General features: G+C 41.4%; 1 protein-coding gene across 11 annotated transcripts in view; it reads left to right on the top strand.

Annotated features, from left to right (window-relative positions):
• The window catches only part of Ctnna3 (catenin alpha 3), a 1,585,684-nt gene that overhangs the window by 430,481 nt on the left and 1,136,319 nt on the right, over positions 1-18,884 (top strand). For all 11 annotated transcript variants that reach the window (XR_010060727.1, NM_001426985.1, XM_039099277.2 and 8 more), the window contains one exon: positions 4,737-4,940. Coding sequence is in view for 10 of the 11 variants with exons in the window: in NM_001426985.1 (NP_001413914.1) it covers positions 4,737-4,940 (204 nt within the window). In the remaining variant the exon portion in view is untranslated. The remainder of the gene's footprint in view (positions 1-4,736; positions 4,941-18,884) is intronic.

Below are 18,884 nucleotides of genomic sequence, written 5' to 3'. Positions count from 1 at the left end.
TACATGACTGACTTATCAACCAGTATTTTGATGTAACTCCCCATATATCTCCTTGTTTAGTTTAAATGGTCTACATTTGTCTTATAGAGGAGGAAAAAAAATGAAGGAATTTCTGTGTGTGATTTTCTTCCAATCAACTGATCATCTTTCAACTATTTGCTATTTGTCTATAATACTAATTTTTACATTTTAACATATGGGCAAACATGTAGTCAAACTTGTGCCCGTATCAGTGCATTAATCACCTAAGTCTTACTCTCCGGAACGAGGGCTGACCATCTTGCTGATGTATAGGCATTTATTCACATACATGCTCTCACTCACAGTTTCTATATCCAAACTGTCCATTCTTCAGATGGAGTGGAAATGTGCTAAAGGAAGGGTGACTCCATGCAGGGGAGAACTTGTGAGTTTTCTCAGAACTGTTCTCTGTCGTAATCAGAAGGAGAAATTTTATTCCATTTTTATCGCTCATTCTGAAGATTGATAATGCAGTTACCAGGGGAGCATTATTTATGCTACATGATTGTTATTTCTGCGGCTCTCAACTTGAAGCCCAGCGCGCGTGTGTTTTTGTGAAGAGTGTTGGTACTTGATTATAACCATAGCTGCATCTCTTTTGATAGGCAATTTCGCTTTGGAGAATAGGTGTGAGAGTTTTAGTGTTTGGAATGTAAATCCGATCAATCCCAATCACACCTTGTGCAGCTTGCGGATGATGAATAAGGTTTATTACATCCTGTTCATTAAAATACAGAAAACTTTTCCAGCCACACTGATGCTGTGATTCTGTCTGCTTTAGATGTGCTTGTTTTTCTCTTTGAAGACAGGGATAAAAATAATGGTCAGAATCTGAAAAATAGTAATTAATAAATATGTACGGAATTAATAACCAAGTACATGCTACGTACAGGGTGGTATTTTAGGCCTTTCTTTCTGGGTGTGGGGCCTCCTTCACGGTAGTGTAGAGCTGCATTCATCAGGTGCAGATGTCAAGGCATTTAAAGTCGAGAGTAGCATTAGCCAACGGGACACTGATGTGGGCCTATCACTGAGGATGAGGGTTCAGTAGTATCACCCTTGTCTGCTGTGTTTTAACCCCCAGCAATGAAAACTAAAAGAAAAATCCAAGCGCCATGGTTTATGCTTGGAATATTATCATGGGGCAGGTTGAGGCATAAGAATCTCAAGTTCAAGGCCAGTTTGGGTTATCTGACATTAGGTCGGGCTACAGAGTGAGTTTGAGGACAGCCTGGGCAACAGAATAAGACCTTGCCTCAAAACAGATCAACCAAGCATACAAATACTGTCAGAAGAAGTCACCTGAAATCCTACATGATCTTGTAGATTTTACTTGTCTTCTTTATAAGGACTGAAACAAAGGCCGCCACTGTTTGAACTCCTTTCCTAGTATAAATGGAAGGGAATGACTCCCATCAGTTCTTAGACCTAAAGTGATACCGATGAAGAGCCCAACCTAGATGCTTTGAGGTCAGATGTGTCTTCCTTTTCATCCTCGTGTGTGTGTGTGTGAGTATGTGTGTGTATGTGTGTATGTGTTGTATGTGTGTATGTGTATGTGTGTGTGTGTATGTGTATGTGTGTGTATGTATGTGTGTGTATGTGTGTATGTGTGTATGTGTTGTGTGTGTGTGTATGTGTGTATGTGTGTGTGTATGTGTATGTGTGTGTATGTATGTGTTTGTGTGTGTGTGTGTGTGTGTGTGTGTATCTGCGTGTGTGTTTAGGCCAGAGGTCAGTATTAGGTGCCCTTCTGAATTGCTTGCATCGTTGTTTTCTGAGACAAGTTCTCTCATTGAACCCACATGGCACTGATTCGACGGCCAGCAAATCTCACTGTGCACAATCCTCCCATTTGTTAGCACTAAGAATGATGGGAGCTTGTTTCCATGTTACCTGACTCTCCACGGGTGAGTTTTAGAGACAACTCAGGCCTGACAATCCATGCCGCAGCCAGTACTTCCTGGGCTGAGCCATCTCTGCAGCCTCCTTTCCTTCATAATACAGTCGACAAGCGTCACCCCCATGTACACCTCCTTGCCCCAGCACTTGCATGGCCTCCCCCATCACTGGTGTTCCCAGGAAGGGTGGCACAGCTGCTGAACCTGTGCCACTGCGACAGTTTCTGTCCTGCCCACAGTTTGCAGGTTGGCCACTTGCTGTCATCCAGAGGTTAGGAAAGATACATATGACACTGACCACTGTAACACCGCCATTCCACGTATTTCTGCTGTGTCAAAGTACCTTATCTATCCACATCTTCATGTCTTCCTTCTTTCTCTCTATCCTGAGAACCACTGATGTTTTTACTGTGTTCGTAGTCCCTTCCTTCTTTGAGCCATAGGTTGGAATCACCAGGGTGTAGCATTTCCAGGCTGCCGTCTTGAGCTTACTATATACATTTTTCTTCCCTGCATGTCTTTCCATGGCTTGACTCCTAGTCTCTGTTTAGTCCTGAGTAATATTCCATTGTCTAAGTGGACTAAAGTTTATTTATTATCTACTTGGTAGCACTTTAGTTGCATCTAAGCTTTGGCAACTATTAACTATAAACATCTATCTATTCTATAAACATCTGTGCACAGGCACTGTTTTTTTTTTTGGTCTCTATATTCATTTTAAATTCTTGTCACACACCAAAGTATATGACTGGGGAATTTTACTAGGAGCACGGTTTTGCTTAATTTTTAGAATTAAAAATATTAACAAGCAACCTGGAAAGATTGCTCAGAGGTTAAGACTACGAATCTTGCAGAGGACACAGATACACTTGATCCCCAGCCCCAGCGTCGTATGGCCCATGTCATATGGCCCACAGCTGCCTGTCACTCCATCTCTAGGGATATCTGACAATTCCAGGTACACCTGTGTTTACACGCCCATGCACATGCACACACACATGCACACATGCATGTATAGAATTTTTGAAAACAATTTAAAGTATATCAGCAAGCAAGAGACAATACCTTTTTGAGTACAGAGGTGACTCTTCAACACCTGTTTGGGCCTTCAGATTAACAAGCCACCCGCAGCCTCCGAAAACTTCCGTACTATTCTGTATCTCAGTGATTTTGAAATTTTTAGGTCCCACGTATAATTAATATCACATGCATCAAGTGTGTGTGTGCGCGCATCTGTGTGTATATGCGTGTTTGGGTAAGTTTCTGTGTATGACTCAGTTCAAGTAACTTAATGTCTTCCGGGCTCGTCTGTGTGGTCACGGATGTCATTTTATATGGTATTCTGGGGGCTGACCACATACCACGATCTACACGCACACCGTGAGCCAGTTTCTTAGTCCACCCCTCCCTGGTAAGCACAAGGGCAGTTGCCATATCTTGGCTTCTGCAGATCTGGATCACAAATGTTCCAGCGGCTGTGCTGGTCAATTTCATGTTAGTCTCATGACACAAGCTAGAGTCATCTGAAAGGATGGGACCTCAACTGAGACAACTGAGAGGAATGCCTCCATGCGACCTGGTTAGAGGGCATTTTTAAAGTTAGTGATTGGTGGGGGAGAGCCCGTTGTGGGTGGTGCCGTCCCTGAGTTGGTTAACATGAGTTCTATAAGAAAGGAAGCTGAGCAAGTTATGGCCAGCAAGCCAGTAAGCCGCACCTTGTGCTCTCATTTATTTTGTTCAAGTAAACAGAACAGTAGAATAAAAAAAATTTAAGGGAAGGGAGGATTCCTGAGTGCTGTAAGATAGTTAAGCTTGCCACATCACATCTGAGTTCTGGCTTACACTGTACTCTGTGGCGTGCGGGTTCCAGGGCCCTATGCTTTACCATGGCTCTCTGTCTTTCTGAAGTGAGTTGCTCTCTTAAGCGTGACTCTTTGTTTTACCTTAACCTTATCATTAAACAGTGTGTGTGTGTGTGTGTGTGTGTGTGTGTGTGTGTGTGTTCATGTGCAGTTGCCCACAGTGTCCAGAAGAGGGCACCAGATCCCCTGGAGCTTGAGTCCAGGTGCGTGTGAGCTGCCCTCTGTGGGTACTGCCATTGCACGCTGATCCTTTCCAAGAGCCGATCATGCTGCTACCGATGAACTATCTCTTCAGCATCAGGAGTTCTACTTTTTAAATGAATAATTAAAAGCCAGAATTTTCTCTGATACATTAGCAGTAAAGTTAATTAGCACCTGGGACTTACAGTGAGGTATAATGAAAACGACATTGAGTTGAGAATTACGAGACAGAGTTATGCATCTGAACTTCAAAGCTTATTTGCTCTTTGACCCTGGGTAAAAGCCTCTCAGCCTCACATAGCCGCTGGAACGTGTAGCCCATCACACTCTGGCTGCCGGCATCCTCCGTGTTAGGATGAGACAGTGCATGTGGAAAGCGGCCATGCAGCTTGGAGCTACTACTGTTGTGCTTCTGGGCACACCAGTCACCCTGTTAGGTGTTTGTATAACTCTTCTGACAGTTTTAGGGCATAAGCATCAGGAATACTGAGGCTTTACAGATGTAAGGGAGGCATGGGGAGACAAGGCCCTCTCGTGAATGGGAAGGGCAAGATTTGAATCCAGGACTGTCTGGCAGTAGAACTCAAGCTCCTAAATACAAAACGTTTATCATCCAGCCAAACAGTAATTGCTACACGTTCTTCTGTGTGAACTATGGAGGCAAGAAAAGCATAATATAAGCTTCTAATTGGGAAGCCTAAATAAAATGGTCTTCCAGAGTCCTAACCATCTAAATGTTTTCTTCTCCCAGAATTTAATTGTCCTGAACCCACTCACAGTGACAGAGGAAGACTTAAGACCACCACTAGAGAAACGCCTAGAAGCCATCATCAGTGGGGCTGCACTGTTGGCTGACTCTTCCTGTACCAGGGACCTCCACCGGGAACGGATCATCGCTGAGTGCAATGCCATCCGCCAGGCTCTCCAGGACCTGCTGTCGGAGTACATGAGTAATGTAGGCGACCAGTTTCTTCTCCTCCTTGCATCTTCCTGGAATGGCTTTGAGTATTTGCTTGGAGTGCTTTTATATATGAAATACAGTCACCCGAAAAGGAGTAGGTGGTTTCATGCAAATTGGCTTTAAGAGTGGGTTCTGTGTGTGTTTGTGTGTGTGTGTTCAAGATGAAGCGTAATTTTAGGACTTTGTAGGGTTGAAATCGGAACCAGAGAAGTGTTTAAACATGATTGGTTGGTTGTAGAAGTCTCTTCATTTCAGTCAGAGAGTCAGTGTTTGAGGTACCAAACTATTATTGCACACTAATTTAGGGGACCAAAGGAAAATAGAAGGGGTACGTTGGTTAGAGTAGAGCTGGCGACCAAGGGCCATGAGAAGTTAGGGTTCTGATGGGAATAGGGTACATCTATGGTGTGGGGATCTAGAGCTGTGTTTGAAGGGTTAAAAATCTCAGGCAGTGTGGAGAGTGCTTTGTGTTCCCCAAAATATGACACAGTGCCACATGCTTGCTGTTAGACTCACTCAGAAAATTTGGAAATGTGTAGATTGTATTTGTTTCAACGTCCATTTTCTTTGATTCTGTATCATATCTGTTGATGGAGCATTTGTCACCTTTGTTCTGATCTCAGTGCCGTTGCTAAGGCAAGAAGATCTCAGGAACTCTTAGCTTTACTTTCATCCCTGCATATTTATGGGCTTGCTCCTGTGGCCTTAATTCCTTATAGCAAACTGTCAACTGAAATAATTACATGGGAAACTCAAAAAATGACATGTTTAAAAATAACTTCAATACAGTATATGTTTATTATTATTCTATATAATTTGTGGTTGATGATATTCTCTTTTTTCTACTGTTCTTAAATTATAAATGAAACTGTCACAGACATGTCTATATAGGAAGAATTACTGTGTATTTAGAGTTTAGAACTATATTTCAAGTATCCACTGGGGATTATGGAATGTATCTCTTACAGATAAAGAGATGAAAACTTCTTAAATCACTGAACTGCATAGTTATTTTAAGAATATTTTATCTACCCACTTATAAGTGGAACAATTCAAGATTGATACAGGTATGTTTGGGCAGTAATTAATCACAGAGAATATGACTTTTTGGCTAAGAAATGGAAAGTTTTGGATTGATTTAGGTAGAAGTGAAATGTGCTAAAATGAGTTTTCAAGACCCTAGAACACATTTGATACATCTCTGTATTCTTAATATTTGATGATTTTACTACTGACAAAGGCTCTTTCCTGTCAAGAAATCAAGGCGGAGAAGCAGATTTTGTTAATAAGAAGCACATGTTAGTAACGTCATGTCCTGCTTGGATATCTGAAGCTAGAATCTTACCATTTTTAGCATATGAGATTTTCTTATTAAAGATTGCTTAGGGCAGTTCATCAATCACAAGCAACCTGGAAACTGAAAAGTATTAATATTATTCTCGTCTTTATAAAGTGTAGTCAAGTTATACATATACTTATTTTATATATAAACTGTGAAATCATAGGCAAATCCACTTTCTTTAAAATAGGTTGCCCTTGTTGTAGATACATAGGTTTACAATTTCCACATTAACCTAATAGATTAATAGAGATAGATTCATGATTTGTAAGGTCTAGTACAAAATGAAAACAAAGCTGATGTTATTTAAAACAAGCAAAGAAACTTTTAAAAATTAGTCATTCTTAATAAATGAAATAAAATAAGTCTGGTTTCTACCTAATACTATGTTTCCCAGAAGGGCAGCCTACTTATGCAGTGGGGACCCAGATTTTCAAAGTTATCTGTGGTCCAGGCTCATGACCATGAACTACCCTCGTGGTTGCTAAGGTCATATTCAGAGGGACTGCAGCATCAACGGTTCATCTCAGTACCCTTCCTGGCAGTGGGACCGTGTTCTACCCTAGACATGGGTCTCCTTGTCCTACTTAGTAACACCAACTTCAAGGTAAAATCACTGAGAATTTGAAGCCTACTAGCAGGATGTTAAATCCAAGGAGATCCTACTCTAAAACCTTATTTTTGTTTTATGTATATGAATGTCTTGCCTATATGTCTAAATTTATCACAGAGACCTTTTGGGTTCTCACAGAGACCCAAAGAGGGTATCAGGTCCCCTTGGAACTGGAGCTACAGATATCACACACTGCCACGTGGGTGCTGGGGTCTGAAATCAGGTTCTCTGTAGGAGCACTAAGTACTCCTAACTGTTGAGCCATCTGTCCAGTTTCCTTTATTGGGTCCAATGGACAGGGAGTTTTATTTCTTGGATTGAGCTGAGGTCAAACCTTGCTCAGTGTGTGCAGCATCTTTAGGAGAGCTCTGGAACTTTGAAGGATCTTCCTCTTCCTCGATGTGCCCAGTTTGCTTCCGAAGATCATCAGTGCCTATTGTAATTGAGCTGCACTGATGAAGACCCTGCTTGGGGACACACGTAGGAAAGGTTCTTTGTGTTTACAGACTCAGTTTGTCTAGCCTTCTGGTTTAGACAAAAAGGAAGTCACAAATTCTTAAGGTATGATGAATGCTCGCAGAGTCTGTGGATCTCTTGTGCGAATGTGACATCAAGGCTCAACTTCACATTTAATGTCTGCTGAGTCCAAAGCCTGGTTATCAGTGGAACATGTCTACTTCAGATTCAGTCCATCGGAGCACATGGCTATCCTGAGTTGAAATAATCTTTTAAAAAACAGGAAGTTTGTATTATATTTGTCATTGAATCTATGTATTTCTTGTTATATTAGGAAGACATTTGTATTTTCTCTTTCTCTTACACACACATACCACACATATACATGTACATGTATATGTGTGGTATGTGTGTGTCTCTCTGTGTGTGTGTGTGTGTGTGTGTGTGTGTGGAGAGAGAGAGAGAGAGAGAGAGAGAGAGAGAGAGAGAGAGAGAGAGAAACAGAATAGACAGTTGCTGGTTTCTATTGTAGCTATAACAAATCACCACATACTTAATGTCTTATTGTTGTTATTAAGACAGGGTCTCATTATGTAACCTTGACTGACCTGGAATTTGCTATGTAAACCAGGCTGGCCCTGAACTCACAGAGTTCTGCCTGCTTCTGCCTTCAAAGAGCTGCCATGAAAGGTGTGTGCCATCAAGACTGGCAGACCTGGTGCCTTAATCCTTCAAATTCCTTAGTCGCTTTACAGGTGAAAAACCTGGTTAAGATCTCACTGAGTTGAAGTCACCGTGTTGGAGGGCTGCACTGTTTTCTGGAGTCCTGAATAAGCATCCATTTCAGACCCGATCCCATGTCCTGGATGATATGTTTGCCTCTTTACTCATGGTCCTTGTTACACCCTTTCACAGCTAGTGATGTTGTGTGCTTCCAACGCCACTGGTGATGCCAGACACACTTCGAGAGAAAACTGCCCTTTAGAGTTCATATGATCAGGTGGGGCCCATCTTAAAGACCCTCCACCTCAATTCCATCTCTAACGATAACTTAGAGCTGGTCTTTTGCTACTTTGTGGGTTTTTTCTTCTACCCTTCTGCATCCCTTCCTTTCCACTTGTTCAACCCCCTAACACTAGATAGGAGAGAAAAAAGGCATAGAGAAGAAAGGAAAGAGATCCCTGAATAAAGTTAGGGAATGGAAAGGGGGCAGTGTCATTGTTAAACTACTCCCTGATGTTAGGGGTGTCGAGTTCTTTGGGGGCAAATTTTGATCTTTGCCATCAGGATGTCAAATTTCTTCTTGTTTCTTCTTCATGAATGACTACTTAACAGACTGTGACCACCACCACCGCCAACTAATAACTCACTAATAACCCACCAATCACCTACCCATGAACAACGCACCAATGACCCACCCCCCATCTCAGCTCCCTAGCATTTGTACACCCTCTGAAAAGTCCTCAGAATTCCTAATGTCACACAGTCACAGAAACCATCTGAAGCTGGCAAATCATAGTCAGCTGCTGTGGGGCGCTGAAGCAGCCCCATATCCCACACCTGTCATTAAAATGAAAACATAGCCTTACAATATTTCTGTGTGCTTTTAAAAAGAAACTAAAATTCCAAAATGGTCACTATAGATATGTAGATTATGAGAATTGGGAAGTCAATGTTTCTGCAGAATCCACTCCATTGGTCAGTATCAGTTTTCCTTAGTCAACTGAGCAATTCTTTTCTTTGTGGACCCACTGTAGGAAATAGACCTCAAATTCTAAGGTCATTCTGGCAAGCCACATGTTTGCTTTGTTTAATGTTTTTCCCAGGCCCCAGACACCAGGCCTGGCACCTGGAAAAGGCTGAGTTATATTTTAAATGCAAGAAAGAATGAAGTGAGTGTGTACCGTATACACCATCCAACGAAGAAAGAACCTCTGACATGAAATGAATTTCAGGCACTACTTAAGTTTTATGACTGAATCTTGTGAGGGAAGTCTCCTTTTTGGAAATTCAGGCTTCTTCCAAAGATCTATGTGAAGTGCGAGGAACATTTTTTTTTCACCACCACAGTCCTACCATTTGGATTTGCATCTGGCCATATTGCAACCTAGGAATTTTATTCATTTGAAGACACACTCCAGAGAGCATAGAGGATCAGAGAAAACACAGCCTCTGTCTCTTAAAACTTAAGAATAAATATTTTCAATAGGATTTCCTATACTTCCACGATTGGCTAGGTCTGACTCATTGTTTTGGTTAAAAAACACACGTAAGGAATTTTTCAGACTTAAGCCAAACTATCCTCTAAGAAGAGAAAGGACTCTGGGAAATGAGTATCTTCATATGGTGGTATTTTTATAACCAATGAAAATAGGTTTTGAAGGTGAGTATCATGTTTGAGCTTCTAGATATCAGCAGACACAGGAATTTTGGGGGGAGTGTGTTCAGATCATATTGGTGTTGAATGTTGAATGTTGGATGTTGGCTTTTGATAGTCAGTAATCAGTTTCATTTGTATGAATCTAATGCTTATACTTACCTCAGGAAGCTGCTATGGATCAGCAAAGCCTACCAAGAGATATTCCGAGATCCCATCACATATCCAACCCACACAGGTGCCTTTCTTGAAAGTCCATTTTAGAAATAGCTGCTGCCTTAGCTCATTTATTCTAATAAATTAATTATCATATAATTTATCCTAGTTAAGAGTACCCATGAGTAATGGCTGTTATTACAAAAGACGCGTTAGGACTAAACATTTTCTACGTGTGGAGTTGGGGAAATGGCTCAGTTGGTGAGGTGCTAGTCATGCAAGCAAGGAGTCGTGAGTGGGGTCCCTGGGAACCCACATCACAAAGCCAGGAGTTGTCGGAGTGTGTGTGTTGTGTCAGTGCTGCAGAGGTAGTAACAAGCCAGTTAAGCTGAAACAGTACGAATCCCAGGCCAGGGGAGACCCGGCCTCAAAATAAACAGTGTAGATGGTGCCTGAGGAATGATGCTTGAAGTGTACATTTCCATGTGCTTACATAGACAGCACCCCACTACATATGTATATAAACACATACAATAGACAGCAAACATAGATTCAGAACAGGTGGAAAATTTATTAGACCTACTTTCCCCCACTTGTTTTCCCTCTGTGGACCACATATTAGAATTGTTATCAGTTCAGGTTTACTGTACTTGACTCTTTTTTTAATATTAATTGTTAGTACATTTATATATTCATACACACACATAGAGAGAGCAAGAGAGCGAGAGAGGGAGAGAGAGAGAGAGACAGAGACAGAGCGAGAGCGAGAGATACAGAGAGAGTGAGAGAGAGAGTGAGAGAGACATAGAGAGTCAGAGAGAAAGTCTCACACACACACACACACACACACACACAGAGAGAGAGAGAGAGAGAGAGAGAGAGAGAGAGAGAGAGAGAGAGAGAGTCAGAGAGAGACAGATACAGAGAGAGAGGTGCTTCCCTGGGGAAGACAAGACGATACTGCTCTCAGCATGTCTTACTTGCTTATAGCTTTTCTGTGTAGCGTTGAGGCCTTGCGGCTGTCCCGTGTAGAGTTTGGCATGCCTATTATTATTACCTTGTTCAGCTCAGATTTAGGGGGTCATGTGGGTGAGACTTTATATGTGTAGCTTCTGACATTGAACATGGAGATGTCTGTGAAACTGAAATAACCGGGAAGCAAGGGAGGATGCCTTAATGGGTGAGATATGGACTCCTTCCAAAGCCTTACACTGGAAAAGTTCTAGAAGGTCGCATACTCTCAGCCTGTTTGCGTGAAGGCACAGAACCTTTTATCTGTTTCCTGTTAGCAGAGGTTTGGGTGGGTCATTTTCTTTGTGTGTAGTGGTGCTCCCACTGGGGCACCTCTACTTTCTAGTTCATTATTTATTATTTTTTTGTAATAACAATAGGTTTTACTTAGTTTTTTTCTTACACAGAAAAAGAACCATATCGGATGGCAGAAATGACTTAAGTAAATGAGGACCAAAGAATGATTCTTACTTTGGCAAAATTTATGGGTAGTGCAGTTGCCGGCCAGCATTTGACAGAAAACATTGGAGAGAGTTGTCAAGTAGCATAGGTGCAGACTGAAATCAAGGCTAGCACAGGTACGGCTTATTGGGAAATCCCCTCAGGAGATTTTGTGATGCAGGTGAGACTAGTAGCAAAGCCAAACACAACGGATTCTTAATCGCCTTAGAATTCTGGAGCTGGGAGTACTTCTGGATTGCTAGGACTAAGGCAGGACAACCGAGCCTGCTTCTCTGTAGCCATCGGCTACTGTCTGTGGGTCATTCCTGGGGGGCATGTGGCCTTGGAAGAGCTTCTTGCACCTGAGAATAGACCCTATTGGGGTGCAGAGATGCCTGACACCCATCACCAACAACTTCAGCTAACAGCCAAAGTGAAAGTGTCCTATTTTCTCTGGTCTGAACAAGGAGACAGCACACCCTGTCTTAGAAACTAGGTATTTGGTTTCTGGTCTATTTAGTTTATCATCGGAAATTCTGGTATATATATATACTTTGCCATCCAAACTAAGGTACTTCTGAGAGAGGAAATATCCACTAAAATAATTAACAGGCTAAATTGTTAATTGGGAGGTCCAAGTCAGGGTGGTCCAAAGCAGACTGTATTATATGGGCACCTGGAAATTCTGTGACTCTATATAAATATAGTGATACATATGGGGGACTTTGAAAGACATTTAACACATTTTTTGACAGATTCTGCATTGGCCATGAAAGAGAGCTAAAGTGTATTTCAGTTCAAAGTTTTATGGGTGGTGATGCAACTTCTGATCACGTGAATTCCTGTACATACAGTGTTTTAAGGAACTGGTGATTTGGGGATTGAAAAATTGGGGTCCTGGTTGTCAAGGGATCAGCCAAAGCAATAAGTAAAATGAGCATTGTGGGGGGGAAACTGCAGTTGGGATGTGTTGAAAAGACAGACAGACAGACAGACAGACAGTCAGACAGACAGACAGAAGCTGTAGTGACCAGATGGAAAGTCCTGAGTACTGCATCACTCAGAGGAGAGCAACCTACTCCATGGCAAGAGGGGAGAGCGACCCACTCCAGGGTGAGAGGTCCATGGGCTTCACAAAGGAGAACATGCGTCTGCTGGGTTCAAAGAGTGACTAGGAGCCTGGCATACAAGTAATGTATAATATAAGCGCCTGTGCAAAGGTACAAGGGCAGAAATCACAGTGCTTGATGTAGAGATACATACAATTTAGTTAGGTGAGAAAGAAGAGAAGGTCAGATCTGAGGCCAAACACTGGCCATTAAATGGCAAACATTGTCCCTGTCCCCAACCCTCCTGCTGATATTTGACTAAACATAATTATTTGCTTTTAAAAGAAGCCAAAGTTCAATTTAGGCTTATCTCTCATTAGGAGTGACTCATATTTAGCTCCTACTCTGTCTTAGAATGTTTCTTTCCGGAACATAAAACTGCTGGGCTATAGGACCCAAGATTTATAGTAAATCCACAGCCAATGGAGAGAGTCTTTTTTCTAGGACAAAGGCCGGTGTGAGCTGCTGGGATTGGGTGTGCATGCACTTTCTCACATTTTAGTCCAGCTAATCCTTCTCTTACTCCAGCCTCAGCCAGATCTCCACTGCTGCTGCACAGAAACCCGGTGTTTGAAATCACACATGACCCCATTTCTCAGAACCATGAGAGACAATGAAATCGTTGTTGCTCCCAGCCACTAGTTTTAAGATAGCTCGCACACAGCAGATGAGCACTAGACACTAGGAGCTTGGTATGTAATGACTTTGTGAGGCGCATAGAAGATGGGGAGGGACCATCGGAAATCAAGTGTAAGGCACAATGTAGAAGATATGGAGGAAACCTGTTAATTACACAGCTTCAAGAGTATGGAGCTGAAACTAGTAAGCAGACGTACATAAAAAACAGTTGTTTTGATTTGTTTTTTTCTTATTTAATTATTTTATTCACATTACATCCCAATCACAGCCCCCTCCTTCCTCTCCTCCCAGTCCCACCCTTATAAATCCCTCTCTCCAACAGCCCTTCCACTTCACCTCAGAGAATAGGAAGCCCTGCTTTGGTACCAAGTAACCCTGGAACATCCATTCCCAGCAGGACTAAATACTCCTCTCCCACAGAGGCCCAACCAGGCAGTCCAGGTAGGGAAAGGGGATCCAATGGCAGGAAACAGGGTCAGAGACATCTCCTGCTTCAACTGTTAGAGGACCCACATGAAGACCAAGCTGAACATCTGCTACAATGTGTAGGGAGCCTAGGTTGAGTCCCTGCATGCTCTTTGGTTGGTGGGCTCATGGTCCCAGAGTAGTTGACTCTGTAGGCTTTCCTGTGGTGTCCTTGACCCCTCCAGCTCACTCAGTTCTATCCCCCACTCTTCCCCACTCTCTTCCAAGATCCACCTGTCGTTTGACTCTGCCTGTTTCCATCTGCCTGAAAAGGCTCATTAATACATTTTCATTATCACTAATTGGTAAAATGCAACCTCTGTAGCCATCATTGTAACTGAGGCCCGCAGTGGGTGAGGCTCATCTAATTATAAGGGTCAGAGTCCAATATCAAGTGTGGGTAAAGAGGAGCCTCGATGAGTTACACTCCTGTACAGCTGTATCTTAACAAGCTTGTGTGCACTGCTCTGGAGCGATAGCGAAGGCTGTCACTGCATTTGAAAAGCAACTTTTCCAGATGACCAACCATTGATAATTCCTAGTACATGTGACTGTTGGTTACTCTGGTTCAGCGGTACTGACTCAGGAGAGGTAAACACTGAGTGACTGTACTTCATGCTGCAGGGTGGTCATAGGGAAGCTCTCACTTCTCCCTTCTTGGTTAGAAGTCTCCCTCACTTTTCAGCAATGAGAAGTTGAATCTTAATATTGTCAGAGGTTCAGGAAAAAAGGACTCTACAAAGAATACCCAAAGCTCGCAAAAAGGTAAGCTTGACAATTGTTCTGCATTTTGAGGGAGAAGAACAATTAATTCTTTTGTTTGGTGCAAAATAGATGTGATGAACACTATTTTTGATCATTTTTCTGTGTTTTCTGGAAACAGAAGCTTGCCCCAATTTCACCATTTCTCTAGAAACACTGACTGCTTGTTTTATCTTCTTTCTGATTTGACACAAAACCCAGAGCTTGTAAACACTAGTAAACTAAATTTATTGGAGGGCTACTTTTATTTTCAATTATACTATTCAACTCCACTAGAAAGCCTCTCACTCTTCTATCCATTTTATACAATTTCGGTGTTCCAGAAATGCCTCTCAAAACCTGATATTAAAGAAAAGCTATCTTTAAAATTTTTTTTAAATAGTTTAGACTCAAAGAAAGTTGCAAAAATCATGCTGGGAGTTTTCCATATTGGACACATTCTGCTACTAGATTCAGATTTCAAATCTAATAACATGATATACTGATATAAATAATAAGAACCATGGAAAAATTAATAGCCTCTTACTGCTCATTGTAGGGAGAAAACATTTAGTGTTTCACCAAAGACATTGGCCTCTCTCCTTCTCCTCCTGCAGTGCCTGTGTCTGGCTCTGTGTGAATGTAATGCCAGTTTCACAACATGGTTTGCAATGTTCACTTTTGTTGCAGGAGACTGAGGTTGTGACTCTGAAAATATCTGCTAGAATTCACCAGTGGACATATCCGTTTCTGGGATTTTCTTTCCTGTGAGTTTTTGATGACCAAATTAGTCTCCATGCCAGGTGCAGATGCATTAAAAGTTTCTGTTTCCACATAATTAATTTAGGGGAGGCTGGAAGTTTCAAGGACTTCTCAGATTCAAGATTGATAAAAATCATAATCACCCTTTCTACACCTAAATATCAACACCGTGAGAAGAAAAGTGGAAAACTCACTAATACACAGAAATCAAACAACATCTATGTATTATTATTTATAGAAATATGTACACATACTAATAAGTTTATACACATACAGTCTAGAAAAAGAAGAACAAGATAAAATCAAGGAATCATGAGGAAAATAATATCAAATTAGTAAAAGTAAAATACAAGGTAATTTGAAAGATAGCCATGGTAAGTCTTTTAAAGGTATGCATTGATAGCATCAGTATTGGCGTGCACTTCAAATGCTTAAAGTGGAAAAATAGAGAAGGCAGTGGCATGCACTTCTTGCTTCTGCAGAGGGTAGTTTCTGTTTTCAGACGCCCCTCTAGAATAGAGTGCTGGGTTCCATCAGTGTTTCAAGACACACGAAGGGAAGGATGGTGTCTCAAGAAGCCCCCGTAGGAAGCAAAACTTGGATTATTCTTTTTTTTTCCCTCCTCAGGGAGAAGGTAGGTCTGAATCATCCCGCCTCATCACGGGGACACTACTGGGGTGGGACCAAGGCAAAAATGTGTCTTAAATATCCGTTGCAAGTCTGATGTGGCTGCTGTGGCTGTACTGAGATGCTAGCTGTTTTCTGGATTTTTGATGTAGGGAATAATTGCGAGTATCATTGAGTTGTATCTATTAAAGCAAGAATACTTCCTGCCTCTCTGACTTTATACATTTGTGGATCTCCCCAAGAGTCCTGCTATTTTTTTTTTCTGACAAGGGAATTTCCTGAACTGTCGTTTATTTTTTTTTTCCTCCTCGTCCTCGTCCTCGTCCTCCTCGTCGTCCTCCTCCTCCTCCTCTAGTTCTGTTGATGAAATGTTGCACAGTCTCCCTTCATCTACAAATGCTTCAAGTTCCCAGTCATCAGTAAGGATCCCTAATAAGCTTCCCAAGATGCAATCCTGACTGTGTAGTCACAGGTGAGTTGGGAAGTACATGACAATCCCCAAACAAGCCTGGGCCTTTGCCTATTTCTTCAATCATTAAAATGGAAGTCATTAAAAATGGCAGGAAGGTTATTGGCCAAAAATGTACCAAGGAGACTGGCACAGATCCACAGGAGCACTCTTGGGAAAGTAAGAATCTGAAATATTCCGAGTACTGGAATGTGATACAGCTGTTACTTGTGGGCAACAGCGTTGACAGGCCCCACAGAAACCTGACCTGTGCAGTACCAGACCTATTTCTGAGGTCTCCATGATTTCCAAAAGGAAACATGCCTTGGTCATTTCTGTTTTCTCATTCTTGCTTCTGTATGCAGCCTTACTGGGGTGTAGGATCATTCATATCACTGGTTCCCTGGTCTGCTGGGTTCCATTTTCACCTCCGTCCCCTTTCTGGCCGACTCTTTCTTATGCAGGACTCTCAGCTATCCTTCATTTGTTTTTACCTGCTTCCCATGATTTTTCTTTGGTATCTTTTGCTCTGAGCGGCTTTGCTCAGAGACTGAAGGGACATGTTTTATCAAACTGGCAGACAGGGTAAGAAGCACACTGCCTTTCTGGGTTGTTGAATGAGTGTGTTTGATACAGGAGCGGAGTGGGACAGAATGGAAGGGAGACAGCTGCGAAAGCCTGCACACTGAGTTCCACAATGGAAGATCAGGACAATATGGTTTCTAGGGATGTCCATTTGAGGAAAAAAAATCGTGAGTGTTTTATTCTAGAAACCTCCAAACATCTACGGGTTTTTCCTTTTCGCACTGTGCCGTGATTTACCATTTGTAGTGCCAGTAACTCAAAGGCAAAGCAAGCCCTTATTGGATTTGTAATCCAATGAGAAATACAGCCCTCACACATGTGGCTGGCATAATGACTCCCACTGTGGTGGAGCTGTGAGATGCTATCCATCTCTCCTTTGAAATATGAATTCTGTGTTAGTGGAATTCACTGCCCTTTACGAGTTGGTAATAACACCTTAGGTGTGACTATTTTCTTTAAAAAGCCCACTAATAATATATTTTGAGATGCGGAGCAATGGACTATAGGTAATTTACATACTCATTTTTCTGTAGCTAGTTGAAATTACATGTATCAGTTTTATTCTTCTAAATTTATCAAATATTCATAAGTTGCCATAATGTATATGCTTAAGATAAATGCTAGTATATATATTTTACATATGTATTCAATGTTATTTTAAAAAAAATCAAGCTTCTTTATCAAGAATTCTAAGTGTAGCACCTATTTGACAAAAATGATATTTGTAACATATTTTACTTTTCTCCAAGAATCTTTAACACGTAATTTATCACCCAGGCTTTGAATACTTTAATATTTCATGTTTCTTCCTATATCTGGCAGACGATAATAAAATCTAAGATTTAAATATTGTCTAAACAGTTTCAAAGCAGGAACATTTTGGAGCAAGAAAGCATACTGTACTTTGAAGGCATAGGAAATTTCATCTTTTGTAGTGATTTGATTAGTTCAACAAGAAAAATGAGATTTTGGTAGCCAATAGAAGGTAAAGGACTTTATCCTATATTTTAAGGCCAGGAGTAAGATAAAATCCAGATATACTCCAGTTCATATAACCCAAGTGTTCTGAACTTGGTGAAGCGAGGGCAGTGATCATGGCTGTCTATGGACTGCACTTTTAAATCCTATTAGTGACTTTCTCTGCACTCAGGAAAAGTTTCCTTCCCCCTTTCTTCATTTTCTTTCCTTTGTGACATATTCAAACTTTCCCAGTTTGAATAAAAGAATATTAAAATAATTACCCAGGGTGCTGTGATGATAGCGTAGAGCACACGAGACTATTCTCAGTACATGCGCATGTTGTATAATCTTCAGATCAGAGTGGACACACGATCTTCTCAGTGATTGCTTATTGGTGGTGAGAGCCTGCATGCTCCTTCCTTCTCCCTAGTTTAGATACAAGCAGCTACCCCAGTCTTCCTATTCTGCAGCATAACGTTTACTCTTCTCTTCATAACTGACTTAATTCCTACTCATCAGCCTTTCCTTGTTCTTCCTCGTGCTCTACCACTTTCTGCCCAACACTTTTTTTTTCAAGTTTCTCTGAGATTACCTCTTTATGGCTCAACAGTGAGATCATGAGGGATTTGTCCTTATACACCGGGTTTATTTTACTTGACACAATCACTTTGGCTCTGTCCGTGTCATGAACAACAGGGTTTCATTACATTTTCATTTTTATAGCTAAAAATAACTCTCTATTTTGGTACATGTACCATGTTTTCTTTATCCTCTTGTCAGCTGGAAGACACCTCCATAGCTTTTGTACCTTAGGCGTTGTGACCAGTACAACTGCAGACGTGGGAATAGATGGGTCTTCCATGGCTTTGAGTCACCCTTTATCTTGTGGTGATTCTTTTAAGAATGTGTTCCAATAATGCTTTCCATAATGGCCAGACTAATTTATATTCTTGCCAGCAATGTGCAAGAACAATTTATATTCTTCACATTACACCAATACTTGACTGTAATCTTAGTAGATGTTCTTGTTGTAGTGAGGTGATGCATCATTGGGGTTTTGATTTACATTTCTCTGCCTAGTGATGTTGAATATTTTTTCACATACCCTTTGGGTGGCTATCTATCCCTGTTGAGTGGAACTGTTGAGTTTCTAAGTTCTTATACATTCTGGACATCAACGTCCTATCAGCTATGCAGTCTGAAAGTATT

The sequence above is a fragment of the Rattus norvegicus genome, chromosome 20, assembly GCF_036323735.1.
Source record: "Rattus norvegicus strain BN/NHsdMcwi chromosome 20, GRCr8, whole genome shotgun sequence".
In the NCBI taxonomy this organism is placed as follows: Eukaryota; Metazoa; Chordata; class Mammalia; order Rodentia; family Muridae; genus Rattus; species Rattus norvegicus.
The sequence above is the reverse complement of the archived record's forward strand: the minus strand, read 5'-3'. Positions and strand labels throughout refer to the sequence as shown.